Source organism: Microcaecilia unicolor, chromosome 6 (assembly GCF_901765095.1).
Source record: "Microcaecilia unicolor chromosome 6, aMicUni1.1, whole genome shotgun sequence".
NCBI classification, from domain to species: Eukaryota; Metazoa; Chordata; class Amphibia; order Gymnophiona; family Siphonopidae; genus Microcaecilia; species Microcaecilia unicolor.
Window position 1 is genome coordinate 68,704,333 of NC_044036.1, and position 21,023 is coordinate 68,725,355.

Consider the following 21,023-nt stretch of genomic DNA (forward strand, 5'->3'; position numbering starts at 1 on the left):
ACTCAGAAGGCTCCAGCAAAAGTTTTTCTATTTTAAATGCTGGTTCCCAGGCCGGCGCAGATCGCCAACCCACTTGTGAGGATTATCAGCTTGCTGTCCTCGGAGAATACCTGCTACAGGTAAGTTATCTTTGCTTTATTGTTGCTTTACTCATACTACCCCTCTCCTCAAGTCGCTTCACTGGCTCCCTATCTGTTTTCGCATCCTGTTCAAACTTCTTCTACTAACCTATAAATGTACTCACTCTGCTGCTCCCCAGTATCTCTCCACACTCGTCCTTCCCTACACCCCTTCCCGTGCACTGCGCTCCATGGATAAATCCTTCTTATCTGTTCCCTTCTCCACTACTGCCAACTCCAGACTTCGCGCCTTCTGTCTCGCTGCACCCTACGCCTGGAATAAACTTCCTGAGCCCCTACGTCTTGCCCCTTCATTGTCCACCTTTAAATCTAGACTGAAAGCCCACCTCTTTAACATTGCTTTTGACTCGTAACCACTTGTAACCACCTGCCTCCACCTACCCTCCTCCTTCCTGTACACAATAATTGATTTGATTTGCTTACTTTATTTTTTTTCTATTAGATTGTAAGCTCTTTGAGCAGGGACTGTCTTTCTTCTATGTTTGTGCAGCGCTGCGTATGCCTTGTAGCGCTATAGAAATGCTAAGTAGTAGTAGTAGTAGTAGTAGACATGAGTTTTTGTGTACAGTATGTTAAAATATAATGACATTTTGTTTGACAAATATTTCCCTTGTAAACCTTTTTTGTTTTTATTGAAATGTGAGTTCTCAAGAAACACCAGGCCAGGGGTCCACAAACTGGCCTGAGTGTCAGGATGCAGCTCACAGAGCAGTTCTTTTCTATACCTTGTGCTTTTCTTTACTTGGAATTTGGTAGCCATCACAAAGCAAGCTGTAGAGACCTTAGGGAGTGCCAGTGTATTGGAATACTTTGTACTGAAGACTTCCACCTACACATCAAGTGCCTCAGTGTGAAGGGTCATCAGTCCACTGGTTTCTTGCCTGCAGGCAAGAGACCAACAAGAAAATTGCAGGAGAAGAAGCTGCACTGTTCAGACACTGGCTATCCTTTTGGCCTCATGAAAACAGATGGGCACAAGTCACTGCATGGACACAAATAAAAATGTTGGAGGAGCATTGTGCAACAAGAGTTCTGGACTTGGAGCATCCTTGGTAACACCATAATGAGTCGAACAGAGTTGAGCATTATTATGTAATGAGTGCTTGGAAAGTGGATGAGGTGGGGAAAATGGGGATTAGAATTGGGGGAAGTTGGATATCAGCGATTAAGAGGCAGAGAAAGATGCTTGGGGAAGGGGAGAGAGGGGGAAATGCCAAGAGGAAGCAGGGGAACAGAAGAGTCGTAGGAGGCATAGGACCAGATGCTGAGGAAGGAAGGGAGTCGGTCCTGCTAGTTGGTATGGTAGGTTTGCCAAATTATAAGAGAGCTGGACTGGGTCTCCTCCTTCCTCAGAATATGCTGAGCAAGAGGGAAGACCCCCCCTCAAGAAAAATCTTGATGGTTTTAAAATGTCTTATGTAGCTATTTTTATGAAACATTTGGAGATCCCTTCACTAAACCATAGTGAACAATTCACTTTTTAATATTTAACACTTTTTTTTATTAAGAATAACACACAAGTACAGACTGTGACAGCAATGTCAAATATATATTATCTCTACTTACATTCAGTAGACCTATGTGCTGGACATTGATCTCAAACTTTTACAGTTTTTCCCCTCACCCTCCTCTCTTCCTATATCTGCAAAACTGTTAAACACACAACTTTCCAACCCCTTCCCTCCACCATAACCAGCAAATAAATATAATTCACTTTTTAAGAAAGCCAGAGATCATCTGGGTCCTAGGGTACATATCAGGAAGGATGGGAGCCTTGGCTTTACAATCCTTAAAATGATGGCAGATATGTTTGTGTTTAGCTAAACAGAATGAAAAGACAGTTGAAAATGAAGAAAAACGCCGAATTGAGGCAAGAAGAGAGAAGCAAAGACGCAGAAGAGAGAACAATAGTGGAAGATACGGTGATGGATACAGGTTTGTTGTAATATTAATATTAGAGTGTACCACATCTGTAAAAAGGACTTGCATGCCCCTGTTTAAAAAAGGCTTTTGACCAACAGGTCAACCTGGGTTTCATTTCAGGCATCTTTTTAAAAACATTTTAGAGGGCAGTTCTGTAATGGGATACCTGGTGGGAGCATACTTTTCTTTATAGAATACTAGCTTGACCAGCTGTATACGTACTGAATATTTTGGGGTGAGCACTTAAACTAGCCATAGAGCTGGTATGTTAACTCCTAAGTGCTGCAGATACTTACATAATTAAGTTTCCATGGAGAAGCAGGATCACAACAACCACACATGTGGGTGATGGCCCGGCTCTGTCAGGAGGTGACAGTTCCCTGTCTCAGAGCTCAGAAACCTCTCTGAGCACGTGCAAGAATTCCTGCTTAGCAGCTGTCCTAGAGTGCCTCCAGATCACCATATCGGTCTGCTGAGTCAAGTCCTATTTCAAACTTGCTTTAATTAAAAATAAATAAATAAAGTTTGATCTAGCAGCAGTTCTATTTGGCATGAAGAAGCTGCTGGGGTTTACAAGATGTCCAGAGTGTAAAAAGAAAATGTCTGTTAGACATGCACAATTTGTGTGTGTGCTGTCTGGGACCATCACATAATAAAATTTGTATTTGTTGGGCCCCAAATCACCAAGGGCCAGGAAATTAAGAGGGCATAAGCTCCCATGAATTTCTAGAAGGTAAAGGATCTTAAAAAAAAAAAAAAAAAAAGGAAAAACATCACTGAGTGGTGGTTGACATGCCAGGGTAGAGAAACATAATTCAGACCATTTAGACACTCTAATAAAGGGATCAAAACAGGGCTCACTAACCATGAAAACATTCTCATTGAGAGATGCCCACAAAAAATCCTGAGTTAAAACAATCAACAAGCTTCTGGTTGTCTTCCCAATACCAGCAAGCCTGCCTCTAGCTTCACCTAACAGCTTTACTTCCTGACAGAGCCACATGGCGTTCTTCAGCAAAGCTGCATAGTAATAGGGCTTCCCTTTGACATGTTTCGCCTTCAGCACTGGAAACTCCACCTCTTTCACAATGTCACATAGTATGGAGATTCACTGACATTGGTGCACCATATTAGGACCTCCTCTCAAGGTATTCCATCTTCAGTGAGGTACACTCAACACTCAAGTGGCACAGAATGTCTTAAGACTCACCAGAGCACTGTGAGGATTTCCCTCTGTATTTACCCTCAGTGCCGAAGTCTATCCACACAAAGAGAATTTTAACAATTCCCTGGTGCAATCTATAGCTCTTCTTCCTTGAACAGTTCATGATGCTGCTCCAGGGTTCGTCTCCCCTTTCCAAAAGTGATCAAGAAGGCACAGTTCATCCCCTCTGTCAAAACATTGTAGCAGCATCTTAAAAGCGAATGCTCTGAGCCCCTGCAGCCCTTGAAAGTGCAGATCAAAGACAAGTTATATTCATAATCCAAAGAGAAATACCTAAAAGTTCATCATTTTTGCTTTTGTCTTGTCACACTAAGGAGAGGCAGGCATCTAGAGAAGGAACCTCAGTCACATCCAGTATTCATAGAACTGGAGAGGAGAAATATGACATGGAGATCTCGAAGCTGACATTTCCTAAATGTAATCATCCTCAAAGTCACTAAGAAGAAAAGAGCCTATATCATCACCATCTCCATCCATAGCCTCAAAAGATGAATAGCACTGGGAAACCTCATGAAAGACTCCAGAGGAAATTGGAGAGTCATGGGGATAGGAGGTAGTGTCCTATTGTGGATTAAAAACTGGTTAAAAGATAGAAAACAGAGAGTAGGGTTGAATGGTCGGTATTCTCAATGGAGAAGGGTAGATAGTGGGGTTCGACAGGGGACTATGCTGGGACCGCTGCTTTTTAACATATTTATAAATGATCTAGAGATGGGAGTAACTAGTAAGGTGATTAAATTTCCTGATGACACAAAGTTATTCAAAGTTGCTAAATTGCAAGAGGATTGTGAAAAATTACAAGAGGACCTTATGAGTCCGAGAGAATGGGCGTCTAAATGGCAGATGATGTTTAATGTGAGCAAATGCAAAGTGATGCATGTGGGAAGGAACCCGAATTATAGCTACGTCATGCAAGATTCCACGTTAGGAGTCACTGATCAAGAAAGGGATCTAGGTGTCGTTGTTGATGATGATACGTTGAAATCCTCTGCTCAGTGTGCAGCGGCAGCTAAGAAAGTAAATAGAATCTTAGGTATTAGGAAAGGAATGGAAAACAAAAAATGAGGATGTTATAATGCCTTTGTATTGCTCCATGGTGCGACCGCACCTCGAATATTGTGTTCAGTTCTGGTCTCCACATCTCAAAAACGATATAGTGGAATAGAAAAGGTACATAGAAGGGCGACAAAAATGATAAAGGGGATGGGACGACCTCCCTATGAGGAAAGGCTGAAGTGGCTTGCACACCTTGGACTGCAAGAGAGCATTGGCCTTTTACATTGTGCGGACAAAGTAAAACATTGATCAATTGTTTGGGAGTGGAGGAGTGGCCTAGTGGTTAAGGTGGTGGACTTTGTTCCTGGGGAAATGAGGAACTGAGTTCGATTCCCACTTCAGGCACAGGCAGCTCCTTGTGACTCTGGGCAAGTCACTTAACCCTCCATTGCCCCATGTAAGCCGCATTGAGCCTGCCATGAGTGGGAAAGCGCGGGGTACAAATGTAACAAAAATAAATCTATATTGGTTCCTCGCCGTTGCGAGGTCCAATTTACCAATGTTTGTTGTTTTGAGTGAGCCTGGATGCTAGGGATTCCCCACTTGTGAGGATTATTACAGCCTGCTTGTCCTCTGGTAAAGCAAAGATACTTAACTGTAGCAGATATTCTCTGAGGAGAGCAGGCTGATAATCTTCACAAACCCGCCTACTTCCCCTTGGAGGTGTGTTCTCTATATTTCTCTTTTACTTGTGATTGAACTGAGGAGCTTAGCTGTTCGGTGGGTGGGAAAGCATTCGGTGCATGCGCAGTCAGACGTGCTAAGAAGGCTCTAGCAAACTTTTTTGCTATTTCAAATGCTGGTTCCCGGGCCTACGCGGATCGCTGACCCACTTGTGAGGATTATCATCCTGTTGTCCTTGAGATGATGTTGATTGTTCAAGTTATTGATGTATGGAGGGTCAGGAATATGGTGCACAAAAATAGTCAAAAGGCACGGGCAATGCGTTGCAATCTATCGCCAGTAGGTATGGAATCTTCACCTGCGATGACTACCATTCACCAAGGGTTGGGCCCTCAGCTGCAGGGGGCCAACAGGACTTACGAGTTAGATGATTCAGAAAGAAGGGTAGCTTAGGAAATAGTCATAGTCAAAGCAGAAGACTAATGTGCAGAAATTTAAAACTCATAACTAGTCCAGGTGATGGAAGTATCTTTTGAAATCACGGTCGCTGTCTGTTGTAACAGAGAGCTCATACGTAAAGTGCCATGTAGGTTCTGGAAAAGATGCGCAGCCTGCAAAAATATTTAATACAATAGAATATTTAAGAGCATAACCAAGAAGGTCTAAATTAATGACATCATTTGGACAAAAAAATTCTCATTGGAGGAGGTGGCGCTTCTTTTTCTTGCCAGAGGTCAGTGGTAGCAGAAGTACCAAACTGGAATGGAGGCGGTAGATCAGGAATTGGATTAGCAGTTTTCACTCAACCTACAGGACTTAATAAATAGAGCTGATATACAAGTAATGCCTAGTAGTTAAATCTTAGCACAGGATCAGTAGAAAGAAAAGTCAAAGAATGCACTGTTAGTTCCTTGGGGCACCAGTAGGTGGAGCATAGTCTCAATATATAAAATCACACGTTACAAGTAGAAAACAATTTTTTCGCTGTAGATAAGATTTTGCTGGCACAGGAAGTCAGCAGAGTCTGAGGAAACATTGTGGTCAGAGACTGCTCCAGGAAAATACAGCTTTTAATATGATATTTAGAGAGATAGAGAAAAGCCAATATCAGAAATGTAAAAACTATATATTTCTATGAGGCCTCCTCATGTGACCTTTACAAGGTTTAAATAGGTCAAATGAGAAGGACAATAACCTATAGTCCTCTGTAATAGTTCAGAGCCAATTTGGAAAATGAAAATTATATTAAATTGTAATCTGATCCGTCTCATGCTCGCATAATTCGGGTCCTGAATTATTGGAGCAATATTAGGATACAGAGGAAAAGCCAAAAATAAGCTTATATATCCCCAGAAATCTAATCATAATTTGGAGTATATTTTAAATACAGAGGAGGAGCCGCTTTATAAGCAGGAGACAAGTAGGAGCATTTCTTAAAACATTTTAGTAAAATTCAAAAATCAAGGCTATAATAACAATTTTTATTAATGCAATAAATGCACAAATTGACCAGTAGGATATGTTCATATAGACCAGTATGATAAATGGAACAGCTTGTAAGCCTACATTGTAAATTGAATTCTAAACAAAGAGTAGCAAGGATAACACAGAATCATAGAATAACCCATCTAGTTATTAAAAATCTGAAACACGTAATGAATTCCTGTATCATATACTGAGTCCAAAGCTTTTGTAAAAATGAACTTTAGAGAAAATAAGAACTACAAGGGTTAATCTCTGTCATTCGGTCCTAAGGAAATCACGAAATAACGGTGTTTCCTGTGTCTAATTTGAGTTTACTGCTCACTGCAAGCATTGGATATTATGGTGACTGAAAATAGGACTATACATCAAACAAAAACTGTAAGTTTAAGTTTTCGTATTAAAACTTCATGCTGGTGTAATTAGTCTTCATAGAATTAATACTTCAGGAGAGGAAAAGAGGAGAAGGTTATTACTTTATCTGTTTCCCAGAGGTACGGTTCTCAATAAAAAGGAAGTTGGCAATTGTAGCTAGTACTGCAGCCTCTGTAATGCAAAAAGTCTTATCTGAACATTGCTCTGAAATAATAGCAACCTGAATTTCTTTAGTTCTGATTTACCAGTTAGTTATGTTATGCAAGGGTTAATCTCTATTTGCCAGACCGGAGGGTCCTGGTAGTTTTAGCTTAACACATTCAAATTCTAAACCCTATTGCAAAAGTAATAAGGCAGGCACTGTAGTATTATGGAATCCGGAAATGAAATTTAACTGTGCCATTTGGGGTTTGAGAACAAAAAATGCTGGAATTCTATACAATAATATATCTTAAAAACCCCTATAATCAGACACCGGCAAATCAAATATAGTTTAAAACAGAAGGAAGAAAAAAGAAAAATTGAATTCAATTCTTGTTAGCAGAGACAAGTTCAAATTTCTATTTTAGACAGCATCTGTTTCCTGTAGATTAATAAAAAGTCTCAGTAAGCCACTTAGAAACAAGCAAAGGCGGAGGGATCATTTCTATAACGTTATAAGGCACACGCGGTGCTGTACACCGTACATAAAAAAACAGTTCCTGTCCAAAGAGCTTACAATCTTAGTTAAAAGTAGCTCACGTCTAGTATCTACAGCGGCAAAGTCAGGGAGAGAGAGAGAGTGGCAACCCTTCTCTCTAACTTAAACCAGGAAATACCCTGATTTTTATAGGTGCCCTCAGGATATGGATAATATGACAGTAGATATACCTGATTGGATCTATGCTAATGTCATGGTTGTCACTGATTGGCTCATGCTAATGAGTAGCTTCTATCTTGCTAACATGGTTTTGTCTTTAGCTCACTTGACCACAAATCTTAAGCAAGACCCTGCATCCAGCTACACCTTTCCTTTCTCACACCATGGCTGACCACAATCCTGCTCACAGGAAAGTCTCCCTCCCCTCTTGGACAGCTAGTTCCCTATTTTCTTTGCACCTGGCATGACTCATTTCTCAACTTGTTTTCCTAACTTACATTAGAGAAAATTCCACTTTGTAACAGATACGGCTTCCATTTTGTGCTGAAATCCTCCATTTTGTTTCCATATCTATTGACCTAACTTTTCCTAATTTAGCTTATTTACTCAATCCGGGCTACAAACTAGGCCATACTTTTCCAGTAAGCTCCCAGTTATGTCAGCCATCAGATTTCTGACTCAGCCAAGGTCTGTAATGGCCTGAGCTCTATGACTGGGCCCGCCACCATTCCAGTGGGGGGGTCTCTGGCTGTACCATAATTATACACCTGCTACAGGTAAGTATCTTCGCTCTAGGGGCAGAAGCAAGGGAAGTTTACTCAGATTAAGTCCTTCAGGGACAGAATAATTTCTACTGTATCTGAATATACATAGCTTGTAAAATTGTTGGGCTTGTAACATAGTAATGTAGTAGATGATGAGAGATAAAGACCTGCATAGTCCATCCAGTCTGCCCAACAAGATATACTCATAGCTTATGGGTATGATGTGATATATGCATACTTGATCTTGTCCTGTCCTTGCCATTTTTGGAGCACAAATTGGAGAAGTCTGCCCACCCTTAGTCTTTCCCAAGTACATCAGTTGCCATCGAAGCCTAATCAAGTCCATCCAGATCTGTCTAACCGGAGTGGGCTTCGACGACAACTTGCACAAATTAAAATATAGTTCCAAAGAGTTCTGCAAATGGTAGTGTGGAGGACGTTTTCGAAAAAACCGTCCATGTCAGAATTGGGTCGTACTGCTCTAAGATGGACGTATTTGCACATCCTGGTTCCACGGGATTGGAGAACAGCATATTTTTATTTATTTTTATTTTTGTTACATTTGTACCCCGCACTTTCCCACTCATGGCAGGCTCTATGCGGCAGGCAATGGAGGGTTAAGTGACTTGCCCAGAGTTCACAAGGAGAGCTGCCTGTGCCGGGAATCGAACTCAGTTCCTCAGTTCCCCAGGACCAAAGTCCACCACCCTAACCACTAGGCCACTCCTCCACTCACCATATGTGGTCCCTCTTCAGAAAAGTGGCGACAGAAGAAGTGGGAAACTGCAGGCCGGTAAGCTTCACTTCGAAAGTAGCGAAAGTGTTGCTGGAGGAAAGGATAGTGAATTTCCTGGAATTCAGTGGGTTACAAGATCCGAGGCAATGTGGTGTTACCAGTTAATTTGATTGAATTCTCTGACTGGGCGACCAGAGAATTGGATTGAGGATGTGCGCTAGATGTAATCTGCTTGTATTTCAGCAAAGCTTTTGAATGGTTCCTCATAGGAGGTTCTTAAATAAACTTGACAGGCTGAAGTTAGGACCCAAAGTGGTGACCTGGATTATAAACTGGTTGACAGATGCCAGAGGGCGGTGGTCAGTGGAATTCACTCTGAGGAGGAAAAGTGAGTAGCGGAATTCCTCAAGGATTGGTGCTTGGGCTGATTCAGTTCAATATATTTGTGAGCGATGTTGCCAAAGAGTTAAAAGGTAAGGTTTGCTTTTTTGTGGATGATACGAAGATTTGTAATAGATTGGACGCCCTGGAGGGAGTGGAAAACACAAAAATGGATCTGTAAAAGCTAGAAGAATGGTCTAATGTTTGGCAATTTAAAATTTAATGCAAAGAAGTGCAGAGTGATTTATTTTGGGAGTAGAAATCCAAGGGAGCCGTACGTCCTAGGAGGCGAGAGGCTCATATGCACAGACAAGGAGAGAGACCTTGGGGTGATGTCTATGGATTTTAAAGCAACAAAACAGCGTGACAGGGCAGTGGCTGTAGCCAGAAGGATGCTAGGCTGCATCAAGATGTGTAACCAGCAGAAGAAAGGAGGTGTTGATGCCCTTGTACAAGTTGCTGGTGAGGCCTCACTTGGGAGTATTGTGTTCAGTTTTGGAGGCCATATCTTGCTAAGGATGTAAAAAGACTAGAAGTGGTCTAGAGGAAGGTCACAAAAATGATATGGGGCTTGTGCTGAGAGACGTATGAGAAGAGACTGGAAGACCTGAATATGTATAGCCTAGAGAAAAGAAGGGACGGGAGATATGATACAGACATTTAAATACTCGAAAGGTATTAATGTAGAAACAAATCTTTTCCAGACAAGGGGAAATGGTAAAAATTAGAGGACATGAGCTGAAGTTGCGGGGTGGTAGACTTAGGAGTAATGTTAGGAAGGGAGGTAGGTGGTAGAGACTAAAGCAGTGACAATTTTCAAAAAGGCTTGGGATGAACACAGAGGATCTCTGTGTAGAAAATGGATGGTATAAAAATCCTTAAATGGCTGCATGTGTGTGGATGTGTGAGTGCTGCTTGGATAGTGGTTCCAGCTGTGAAAAAATAAGTCCGGTGCCGAGCAGACTTTGTAGGTCTGTGCTCTGTTTATGGCAGTTCAGTTTAGGATGGGCTGGAAAGGGCTTCAACAGCAACTTCAGTGGCTGGAACCGAGGACAGTGTTGGGCAGACGTTTACGGTCTGGGTCCCACAAATGACAAGACAGATTCGGATAGCCTGGAGTGTGCTTTAACAGCAACTCCAGTAGTTGGAACTTAAGGACAAAGCTGGGCGGACTTTTACGGTCTATGTCACAGAAACACCGAAGAAGGACCATGATCAAATATATAATATCACATTCATTATTTAATCATGAATTGACAATAGGTGTGACTGTTGGGCATATGGATGGACTGTTCAGGTCTTTATCTGCCGTCACTTACTATGTTAGAAATTGTCTAAAAAGAAGAGCCATTTTCCAAATTGACATGTCCAATTTATAAACGCCAAACCAGTGGACACTAGAACGTCTGTCTGGCATCATTTTGAGAGAAATAGCCACACAGACATCCCTGGAGATCAGAGGGGCAGCTTAGTGGTCAGTGCAGTGGACTTTAAACAATGGCACCCAGGTACAATTCCTACCATAACTCGTACTTTGAATTGTGAGCCCTCTAAGCTGCCCCTCTAATCTCCAGGGATGTCTGTGTGGCTATTTCTCTCAAAATGATGCCAGACAGACGTTCTAGTGTCCATTTGTTTGGCGTTTATAAATTGGATATGTCAATTTGGAAAATGGCTCTTCTTAGGTACAGTAGGTAATTTGGTGGTTTTGGAGACTCAGTTTCCACCACAAGTTTACTAGGAGGAGTGAGATTTGGGCCAAGATCCCTTTATTCACAGTCTATTGTACTGACCACTAGGCTAGTTCTGGCTGCTGCTGTGTTGGGTATGCACATAATACCTTATGCTGTCATAGCACCTGGTATCCCCTTTCAGTTTCAGTTCTTAGGGGTGTGGGAGGGAAATGGCATCCACTGAGGATTAAGGACGGGTCAAGCTTTAATCTATCCAGTATCAGCTGGTCATTCAGAGCATTTTTTTTTTTTAAAGTTGGATATGATTGAAACAGGTCTAGATAAAAAGTACTGCTTTTTAAACTTGGACTTCCTGTTCCATGGTCGCTGAAAGATGTCCTAATTTTGGGATTTCCCTAGTCCTTCCCAAAACATAGCCCCTTATTTAGATGAACTCAGTGGCAAAGTCCAAATTCTGTCTTTTTGAAAATCACGATTTAGACCAGATGTACATGTTTTTGGCCATTTTGAGACACCTGTCTGCTTTGAAAATGACCTCATTAGTCTTGAGTGTATACCTGAGGCAGTGGAAGATACCGAAAGTTACAGAAAATATATTAAACATCCGGATAATATATACTGTTGTGTCACAACAAAGTGGCAAAATTGATGAAAACTATTGTGATATCCCCCTTCTCACTCAGGGTGACCTGGTTCTCAATATGCAAATCATATGCAGATTAGTGTGCTACCCCTTCTCACTCAGGGTGACCTGGTTTCCACTCAGCAAATTAAGCAGGTCTCACCCACTGCATATTTCTCAGGCAACTCTTTATTCCAGCCCTCGGGCACACTTCTTCTAGCTTAACACTTTATACTTTCATAGGTCTTCACCCTGAGCCTCCCCACACAGATACATGGGCTCAGTACTACACCAATACTTTGGGGACTCTCAACCCCAGGCTTTGCAGCCTGCTTCTCTTAGTACTTCGGACACACAGTCCCTCTTTGAACACACAGTTCTAGACACACAGTCTTTTCTTCTTGGACACACAGTCCCTCTTTGAACATACAGTTCTAGACACACAGTCTCTCTTCTTGGACACACAGTCCCTCTTTGAACACACAGTTCTAGACACACAGTCTCTTCATCTTGGACACACAGTCCCTCTTTGAACACACAGTTCTAGACACACAGTCAAACTCTAATGCCTTAGGGACTTCTTACCCCAGGACTTTCAGCCTGCTGATCTCCTTTGGACACCCAGTCCACCCCCAAGTCCATCAGGTTAGCCAGTATCTTTCAGGGGCTCTCTCTTCTTCTGCTAGCTCACTTCCCTCCTTTCACAACTCAGGTGGGGTATAAAGTGGTTAATTAGCCACCCAGGACCCAGCCCATAATCTCCTGCACCTGTGGACCTCCCAGGGCTCTCCCCGGTCCTAGCGACCGCCACCACCTTCTAGCGCCCTCTAGTGGCCTACACCCTATAGGACACCCTCTTACTTATCACACTATTCATTTAGGTACCGTATGTTCAGTTTTGCTAAGTATTTGCCTCCCTTTTCCAAATAAATTGAGCAACTTTCTTTCTTCTAGGATGGCATTCACTTGTTCATTTTGTAAATTCCGGACATTTGAGGAAAAAGACATTGAAGCTCATTTGGATGGTGAATCTCATCGGGAGACTTTAGATCATATTCAGAAGAAAACAAAATTTGACAAAGTAGCCATAGACTTTTTACATGTAAGTTAACATATTTCATTATTTAAAGTACAATCTCTTTTTTGTTTATTTGTTGCAATACCTGTTGGTCCAACAAGAACCTTTGTGGGCAGTTTGGTTTATTAGTTGGTTTATTGCCTGTCATGTGTATAATTATTCCCATGATAAGTAATATTTTTATAGTATCATAAAGCATGTAAACTAATATACTGTTGAAATGGCATAATTAAAACATTTAGATATAAATCTTTATTTTCTTTTTTTTTTAGGAATGCATGGTGAATAAGTACAAAAAGACATCCTTACGCAAGTTGCAGACAGCCCAGAACGAGGCTGCCAAAATTATGGAAAAAGATATAATGGAAGGCAAGTAAAATATGTATTAGACATTTTGTAGATACCTTTATGTAAATGTGTAACAATAATTCTTCTTTATCCTACATGTTCATTATTGTGTATTATGAAATTAACAAAAAAGCTCTTGTGTTTTGCTTTTCTCCATCAAAAACAGGGAAATGATTGCATCCTTCTTGGTGACATCCTCTAGAAGGAGCCATGGTTGGACAGTCACCCTGTTATATCCAGTAAATCTTTGAAGGTTCCTGAGCATGTACGAGGAGTCCCATGATTCTGACATTACTCTCTTCTTAATTCAGTTGTTTCCCTTGGCAACACTGGTTGCATTTGTTCTCACAATCCTTCCCCCACCACCCAAAAAAATAGGCCTTAATGACGACAATTTTTAAGGCAGAAGAGAAAATAAGATGATACCTTTTTTATTGGACATAACTTAATACATTTCTTGATTAGCTTTTGAAGGTTGCCCTTCTTCGTCAGATCGGAAATAAGCTAATCAAGAAATGTATTAAGTTATGTCCAATAAAAAAGGTATTATCTTATTTTCTTTTCCATGTTTTATTTTGTTTGATTTCTATTGATAACCTTAAGAGTGGACTAACACGGCTACCACACTCCTCTACTTAAGGCAGAAGAGGAATGGAAGTGAAGATACTGATGGGCTCCTGGATGTATAGATGTAGATATTAGGCATCTGTACGTCTAGGGTAGGTATTGGAGCCATATGCTCCAGGTTACACCTGGTTTTGGCACATCCAGCCCAAACATGTATTCTAGATGTAGTGGGCCCTGCCTAAACTCCCATGCCTATTTTTCTGTGTATCTAAAACTAGGTGTGCACCAATGTTCATGCCTAGTTTTATATGTGCACTTCTGTTGAAAATGAAACTGTCAGATATTCAGTGCTGAGCTAGATGTCTAAGTGCCATTTGAAAATTGACCTCAAAGTGTTCAGCAGACAGGACACCCATTGTTTCTTCCCCCCTCTCAAAGAGGAGAAACTGAGCAGTAAGGTTGACAGGGAGCCCAGGCAATGTTAGCTGAAGACTGCAGGAGGTGAAGCAGAAACATGCAATTTTTTGCTGCTGCAGTTGACTGTCCCAAATCTCTTCTGCCTGTTGACTGCTTTGCTTGCTGTATTGTCTGTAACACAGGATCTAGAGCAGTGATGTTATTTTTGCCTAAAATACTTGATTGAGAGAGCCGGGACTAGTGTTGGATATGGTGCCCATAGCCCTGGGTGATAATCGGGAGGAGATCCCTCCTCCAATGATATAGCTAGTCCATCTTATGTGCACTCAAATGTGTGTACATTTAAAATAAAGTTTGTTTTTCCAGACTGTCTACCTGAGCTCATCATGTCTCCCCCAACCTAGAGTTCCCCAAACGCTCTTTTCTCCCAATACACTCTCTTCATCCACCCCACCACACCCATCAACCCTTTTCTTATGTATTTCAACTCTCACCAGCTGCTCCTCCCAGTCAGCTGCCATCATGTCTCCAATGAAAAACACTACACTAGAGGAAGTTGGAGGGAGGGAGGGAAAGTAGGTGGAGAAACAATAGAGGACTGTAAAGGAAAGCAGGGTACACTGTCCCCATTCTCCAAGCACCACACAGTCCCATCTGCCTCTCTCTCGCTCCTGGCCCCCATACCCACATTCTGCTCACACATCAAATACATAGGAACACTTTCAAAGAGACATAGATTATGGAGTTATAAAATGAACTCGCTTGTTTACTAGTGTAATGCTTTTGCTGTCATTCTCTAAATGAAATGCTAACTTATACCAGACTTTTGATTTTTTTTTAATAATATACTTAGAGCTGTGTAGTTTTAAATATAATTTGTTCTATTATAAGAAGTTACTTATTTTTTTTTCTAAATCGAATCTGTCTCTGGTTAAAATTTCTCAAGGAAGGCTTTATTTAGCTGGGGCTTCTCAAAAAGTCTTGTTCTCTTCTAAATTATAGTTTGAATATAGTATGTTGATGCAGATAAACAAAACTAGATGACAGAAATTTTCAATAGGTTGCTGCATTGTGATCTGTTCATCCCTTGTAATGCTTGAATTTTTAATCTTATTTCTTTACCAGGAGTTACTGGAGATGATCATATGATGAAGGTGGAAACGGTACACTGCAGTGCTTGCAGTTTGCATATCCCTGCATTGTATAGTTCTGTGCAACAACATTTAAAATCATCAGCTCATGCAAAGAGCAAAGTGGTAAGTATCTAAACAAACATGTAGTAGTGCATGATTTGGTGTGTGCATAGCTGCTTGTTCAGTATGCATGTTTATACTGAACTATGTACTAAGAAGACAACTTTCTAATAAAGGTGAAGATGCAGTTAATACAAGTCAACAGTAATTCAGTTATACTGGTCATCTGAAACTTGGGTAAATGAACTTGCTGACAAATGGCAAAGGTCTATTACCTAAAGTGGTGGTCTTGTATTGTCATGCAGCCCAGCAAGCATAGCAGACCATCACCCAGCAATTATTAAACCAATATATTCAAAATTCTTGTGCCAGTTCCATGCAAGCATTTTCCCTTCAGAGTGAGAAAATTAGTTTAAGAACATATTTTGAGGCGATATTGCTGTGGTGGGTACTTGGGGGCCTGTTAGCTAAGGTGTGTTTGAAGTCCACTTGATACACTAGTGAGAAAAGACTTTGCATTGTTTAGTTAGCAGTTTGTTTTGTTAAAGTACTTTTCATGCAAAACCTTTGGACTACTCTTCTTGAGGTGTAGTTAAACATTTGCGTTAATGGTGCCATTAACACACAAAACAAAAGCAAAAAGGAGGTGAAAACCCTCACGAAACCGTGAGATAAAAAGTGAGGAGAATAGTTGAGGATACCAAAAACGTATATGTTTATTCACATAAAAAAACAATTGTATGTATAAAATATAAAACGGACCTGACACGGCCGTGTTTCGGCCCTAAGGCCGGCCTCAGGGGTCTTTGCAACCTCGGAAGATGTTTCTCAGAATGTATATTCCAAGGAAAATATCAGGACGATAATCTCTTAAGATCTATGTACTCCTCTCTTCTAAAAAAACATATATATAAGAAATGTGCTAAAAAGCACAACGTTCAAATGATGCTTCTCTCCAGAGAGATGTCTACGAATTGTAAATTATTGAAAAATTCGTAGACATCTCTCTGGAGAGAAGCATCATTTGAACGTTGTGCTTTTTAGCACATTTCTTATATATATGTTTTTTTAGAAGAGAGGAGTACATAGATCTTAAGAGATTATCGTCCTGATATTTTCCTTGGAATATACATTCTGAGAAACATCTTCCGAGGTTGCAAAGACCCCTGAGGCAGGCCTTAGGGCCGAAACACGGCCGTGTCGGGTCCGTTTTATATTTTATACATACAATTGTTTTTTTATGTGAATAAACATATACGTTTTTGGTATCCTCAACTATTCTCCTCGCCATTAACACACACCACACACTTGTGAAATGACTTGATCTGCACAATTTTGTGTTTTAATAAGCCTATATAAATTTTAGCACACAGATATGATTGATAGTTCTTCACCAGATAGGAGGAGAGAGAGAGTGATGAGCTTAGCTCAGGAGAAAGACCTACGGGTGATGGTGTCTGAGGATCTCAGGGTAATGAAACAGTGTGACAAGGCGGTAGCCATGGCCATAAGGATGCTAGGCTGCATAGAGAGGGGTATAACCAGCAGAAGAAAGGGAATTGTCGACGCCCCTGTCCAAAGTCATTGGTGATGCCCTACTTTGGGTATTGTGTTCAATTTTGGAGGCCGTATCTTGCTAAGGATGTAAAAAGATATGAAGTGGTTCAGAGAAAAGCAATAAAAATGGTATGGGATTTGCCTAGCAAGACATATGAGGAGAGACTTGATGACCTGAATATGTATACCCTGGAGGAAAGGAGAAACGGGTGATATGATACAGTCATTCAAATATTTGAAAGGTATTAATCTACAAACAAACCTTTTCCAGAGACGGGAAGGTGGTAGAACTAGAGGACACGAATTGAGGTTGCAGGGAGGCTGACTCAGGAATGATTGCAGGAAATACTTTTATTGGAGAGGGTGGTAGATGGTGCTTTCTTGCAGGAGGTGATGGAGATGAAATCTGTAGCGGAATTCAAAAATGCATGAGATAAACACAAGGGAATCCGGGTTAGAAGGAATGGATCCAAAGAAGCTTAGTGGTGATTAGGTGGCAACACCAGTAATTGGGAAGCAAAGCCAGTGCTGGGCAGACTTCTATAGTCTATGCTCAGATCGTGGTTGGACAGATTCAGCTTCAGGAGAGCAAGGCCAGTACTGGGCAGACTTCTACCGTTTGTGCCCTGCATGTGGTTGGACAGATTTGGATGGGTTGGAGTGGAGCTTTGATGACAACTTCAGAAGTTGGAGGATAAGAACAGTGCAAGGCAGACTTGTACGGACTATGCCCAAAAAATGGCAAGGACAAATCAAGATTTTATGAAGTATCACATCATACCTTATGCTATGAGTTTATTTTATTGGGTAGACTGGATGGACTGTTATCTACTATGTTACTATGTAAAGCTTTTTCTTTAATAATGCCATCGACACTATAGTTCGTTGAAATTACCTGGTGCACTGTTGGCATTTAAATATATGTATGTTATATAGTGGTGGATACATGGAATGCCCTTCCATGGGAGGTTGTGGAGATGAAAACGGTAATGGAATTTAAACATGCGTGGGATAAACACAAAGGAATCCTGTTTAGAAGAAATGGATTCACGGAATCTTAGTAGAGATTGGGGTGGCAACACCGGTAATTGGGAAGCAAAACCAGTGCTGGGCAGACTTCTGTGGGACTGTACCCTGATTGTGACTGAATAGATATGGATGGGCTGGAGTGTAAATTTTAAGGGGCTTCGACGTTAACTTCAGAACTTCTAGTACAGAAACAGTGCTGGGCAGGCTTCTACGGTCTGTGCCCTGGGAATGGCAAGGACAAATCAAACTCGGGTATACGTATAAAGTATCGCATACAATGTAAAATGAGTTTATCTTGTTGGGCAGACTGGATGGACTGCACAGGTCTTTGTCTGCCGTCATTTGCTATGTTGTTATGATTTGAATGGAAGAATAATCTGTCCTTTCTGCCATCTGATGGCTGCATAGAGATATTGCTGTCACCTTCGGGTGGGGAAAATCACTCTCCATTTTTTTCTGAGGAAGACCAGTGCATTAGGGTGACCTGTTCTGTTGTGTGTTGATACCAAAGGCAGCTGATCCCGAGGCAGCATGCAGTGGAGCAGGTCGTACATTTTTTGTGAGACCTTTATAAAATCATTTGTGGTTGTCTTTTTTTTCATCTGTAGAGCTTGCCTGTCTAACCTTATTCATATGGCAAGGTACGGAACAGTGTGGTTTGTATCTGTGTGGTTGATTTTGAGTTTACTCATTTTTAGTCTACTCTATTTTAGGATGGGTGGGAGGGAATTCTTTGATAGAATGAAATCTGACATGGCAAATCCCTATTTATAATCTCAACTTCTAGACATTTGAAGCAAAATCTAACTTCATTTAGAAGTTGTATATTAACATTTTGTACTATTGTCATGTTTGTTGCAGTACAAACTGTAATAGACTAGACCAATTAAATGTAGAAGGCATCTTCATGCTGCATCTTGTGTTAATAATCCTGTATTGATTCCTGTCAAATGAAGTGAAGATCCACTAGTCACTCCACTTTCTCTCTGTCCCCTGTTGTAGCACAAGTGCTAGATCAATTGGTAATAAAACACCAACAGATTGTGTTTTGGTTAACGGTAGTCCTCCAGGATTAGTGTTTTTAACTGAAATATGGTTTCACGTTGTAGAGGATCCACTTTTAGATCTGTCCCCCTGGTTATATAGTGATTCTGTGAGGACAAGCAGGACACAATCTCACATTTAGGCAAGGTCATCCAACGGTACCTGGCACAGAGAACTTCCCAGCCTTTGGAAGATTGCACTTCCAGAAGCCTTTGGAATACTGCAGTACAAATGTGTGTGCACCTTCCTGCTTCTGCCCTGGACCAGACATTCTCGCTTTATCTTCGGAGCAGTGAGGACATGCTCTCCCTGTTCTCTTCACTGCTCATGTCTAATTCAGCTTTTTGGTTTTGTCACCATTGAGTTGTTCTGATTTCACTTCAGCTGTTTTCCCCAACGTGTCCCTTAAAATTCCCACTGGTTTTAAGAAGTGCTTCTGGTGTGCCAGGACTGTCACTTCACACTCACCATCGGTGCCTGTTGTTTTTGGGGCCTGACCACTATGTTTATTTTTGTAATCTCTATTTCTAGTTGTCAAAAAAAACATTAGGAGTCAAAAAGAGCAGGTCAAAAATATTTTTGGTGCCAAGAAGTCCAGTCTATTGACTTTGGCTTTGGAGGCATCTGTCTCTATGGCTCCCCCGGAGCTGTGTCGGACACTGGTTACATATTGGCATTCAGTTGGTCTTTGCCTGCCTTGAGATTGAGCATCAGTGGTGCCCGTTGGCACCGAGCCTTCGTTGATCTGACTCCAAGGACACACAAGGGTTTGATGTCGTCCTCGTCAACACTGAGGGACACTGATGATGTGTGTTGGACCAAGAAAACAGGATTTTGTCTCATCCTAGACTTAAGGGCCCTGAGCAGATATATCTGGCAGAAGAAAAGTTCAGGATGGTTTTCCTAGGCACTTAATCCCCGTGATTCAAGCAGATGATTTGCAATGCTCTCTGGATTTAAAGAAGGATGCTTATACCCACATCCAGATACACCCCAGTAACGGGAGAGATCTCATATTTTAAATAGGGAAATACCACGACCAGTATTGCTTCCTGTCCTTTGGGCTAGTCTTTGCTCCAGGGTCTTCACAAAGTGTCTTGCAGTTGTCAGTGTCTCTATACAGATTGGGGGTATATGTGCTTCGATTGGCTGGTAAAGAGCACATCAAAGAAAGGACTGTTCGGGCACTGGAGCTACTAGGGTTTATCAATTACCCAAAGTCCCATGTGCTCCCTGTTCAAAGATTGGAGTTCATAGGAGCCCTGCTAGGCATGGTGCAGACCTGAGCCCTCCTTCCAGACCAGCGTGTGGATGCCCTAGTCCACGTTGCACTCCAGAGAGAGTAGGTCATGGCTGAGTAGATGTTGAGATTGTTAGGCCACATGGCCTCCACCATCCACATGATGCCTATTGCATGTTTCCATTTGAGATTGGCCCAGTGGACTCTAGCTTCTGAATGGTCACAAGTCACTGGGAACCTGGCAGATGTTGTCATCACTCCTGCGCTGAAAGCGTCCCTGTTGTGATGGACAGTTCAGCCCAATTTGACAGTGGGTCTTCATTCCAAATTCTTCCTCTCCACAAGATGGTGACAACGGATGTATCCAACTTGGGCTGGGGAGAATTGGGATCAGCGGTCCTCCAAGGAGACTCAGTTGCACATAAACCTCCTGGAGCTATGGGGCAGTATGAAACACTAAATGTGGTCAGATCAGCTGATGCCAATGTTCCTTCTAAGCTGTATGAGAATTCTCTAATCGCATTATTGCCAGTGGGGAGGGGGGGTGCTTCAATATTGGGTTTTCAGTTGCTAAGGATAGGTAGGTCCTCTGGAATCCTTCAGAACTTGCCTTCCCTTGCTACGGAAAATGTGATATTAGCACTCCCACTGGCAGAAATGTAGATGAAGGACTCCTGTACACCTTAGAGGGAACATTGGCTGATGCACAAAATTATTCTCATCTAAACAATCAGGTTGCAGTGTACTACATAACAAAGCAGGGAGGCACAAGGTTGTACCTTCTGTATTAGCAAATAGTTGGGATGTGGACCTGGGCATCCAAGAACAGCATGGTGCTCACAGCCACTTCCAACAGAAGGTAACCTCTCCACTGAGGATCAAATGCCA

The 21,023-nt window shown here is 41.6% G+C and overlaps 1 protein-coding gene across 4 annotated transcripts in view; it reads left to right on the plus strand.

Moving 5' to 3' along the window:
• Window positions 1-21,023, plus strand: part of LOC115471647 (DBIRD complex subunit ZNF326-like) — a 107,107-nt gene that overhangs the window by 64,436 nt on the left and 21,648 nt on the right. For 2 of the 4 annotated variants that reach the window (XM_030205394.1, XM_030205398.1), the window contains 4 exons: window positions 1,961-2,075; window positions 12,617-12,764; window positions 13,013-13,109; window positions 15,198-15,328. In XM_030205394.1, the coding sequence (XP_030061254.1) occupies window positions 1,961-2,075; window positions 12,617-12,764; window positions 13,013-13,109; window positions 15,198-15,328 (491 nt within the window). The remainder of the gene's footprint in view (window positions 1-1,960; window positions 2,076-12,616; window positions 12,765-13,012; window positions 13,110-15,197; window positions 15,329-21,023) is intronic. The other 2 variants (XM_030205396.1, XM_030205397.1) reach the window with 2 other exon arrangements.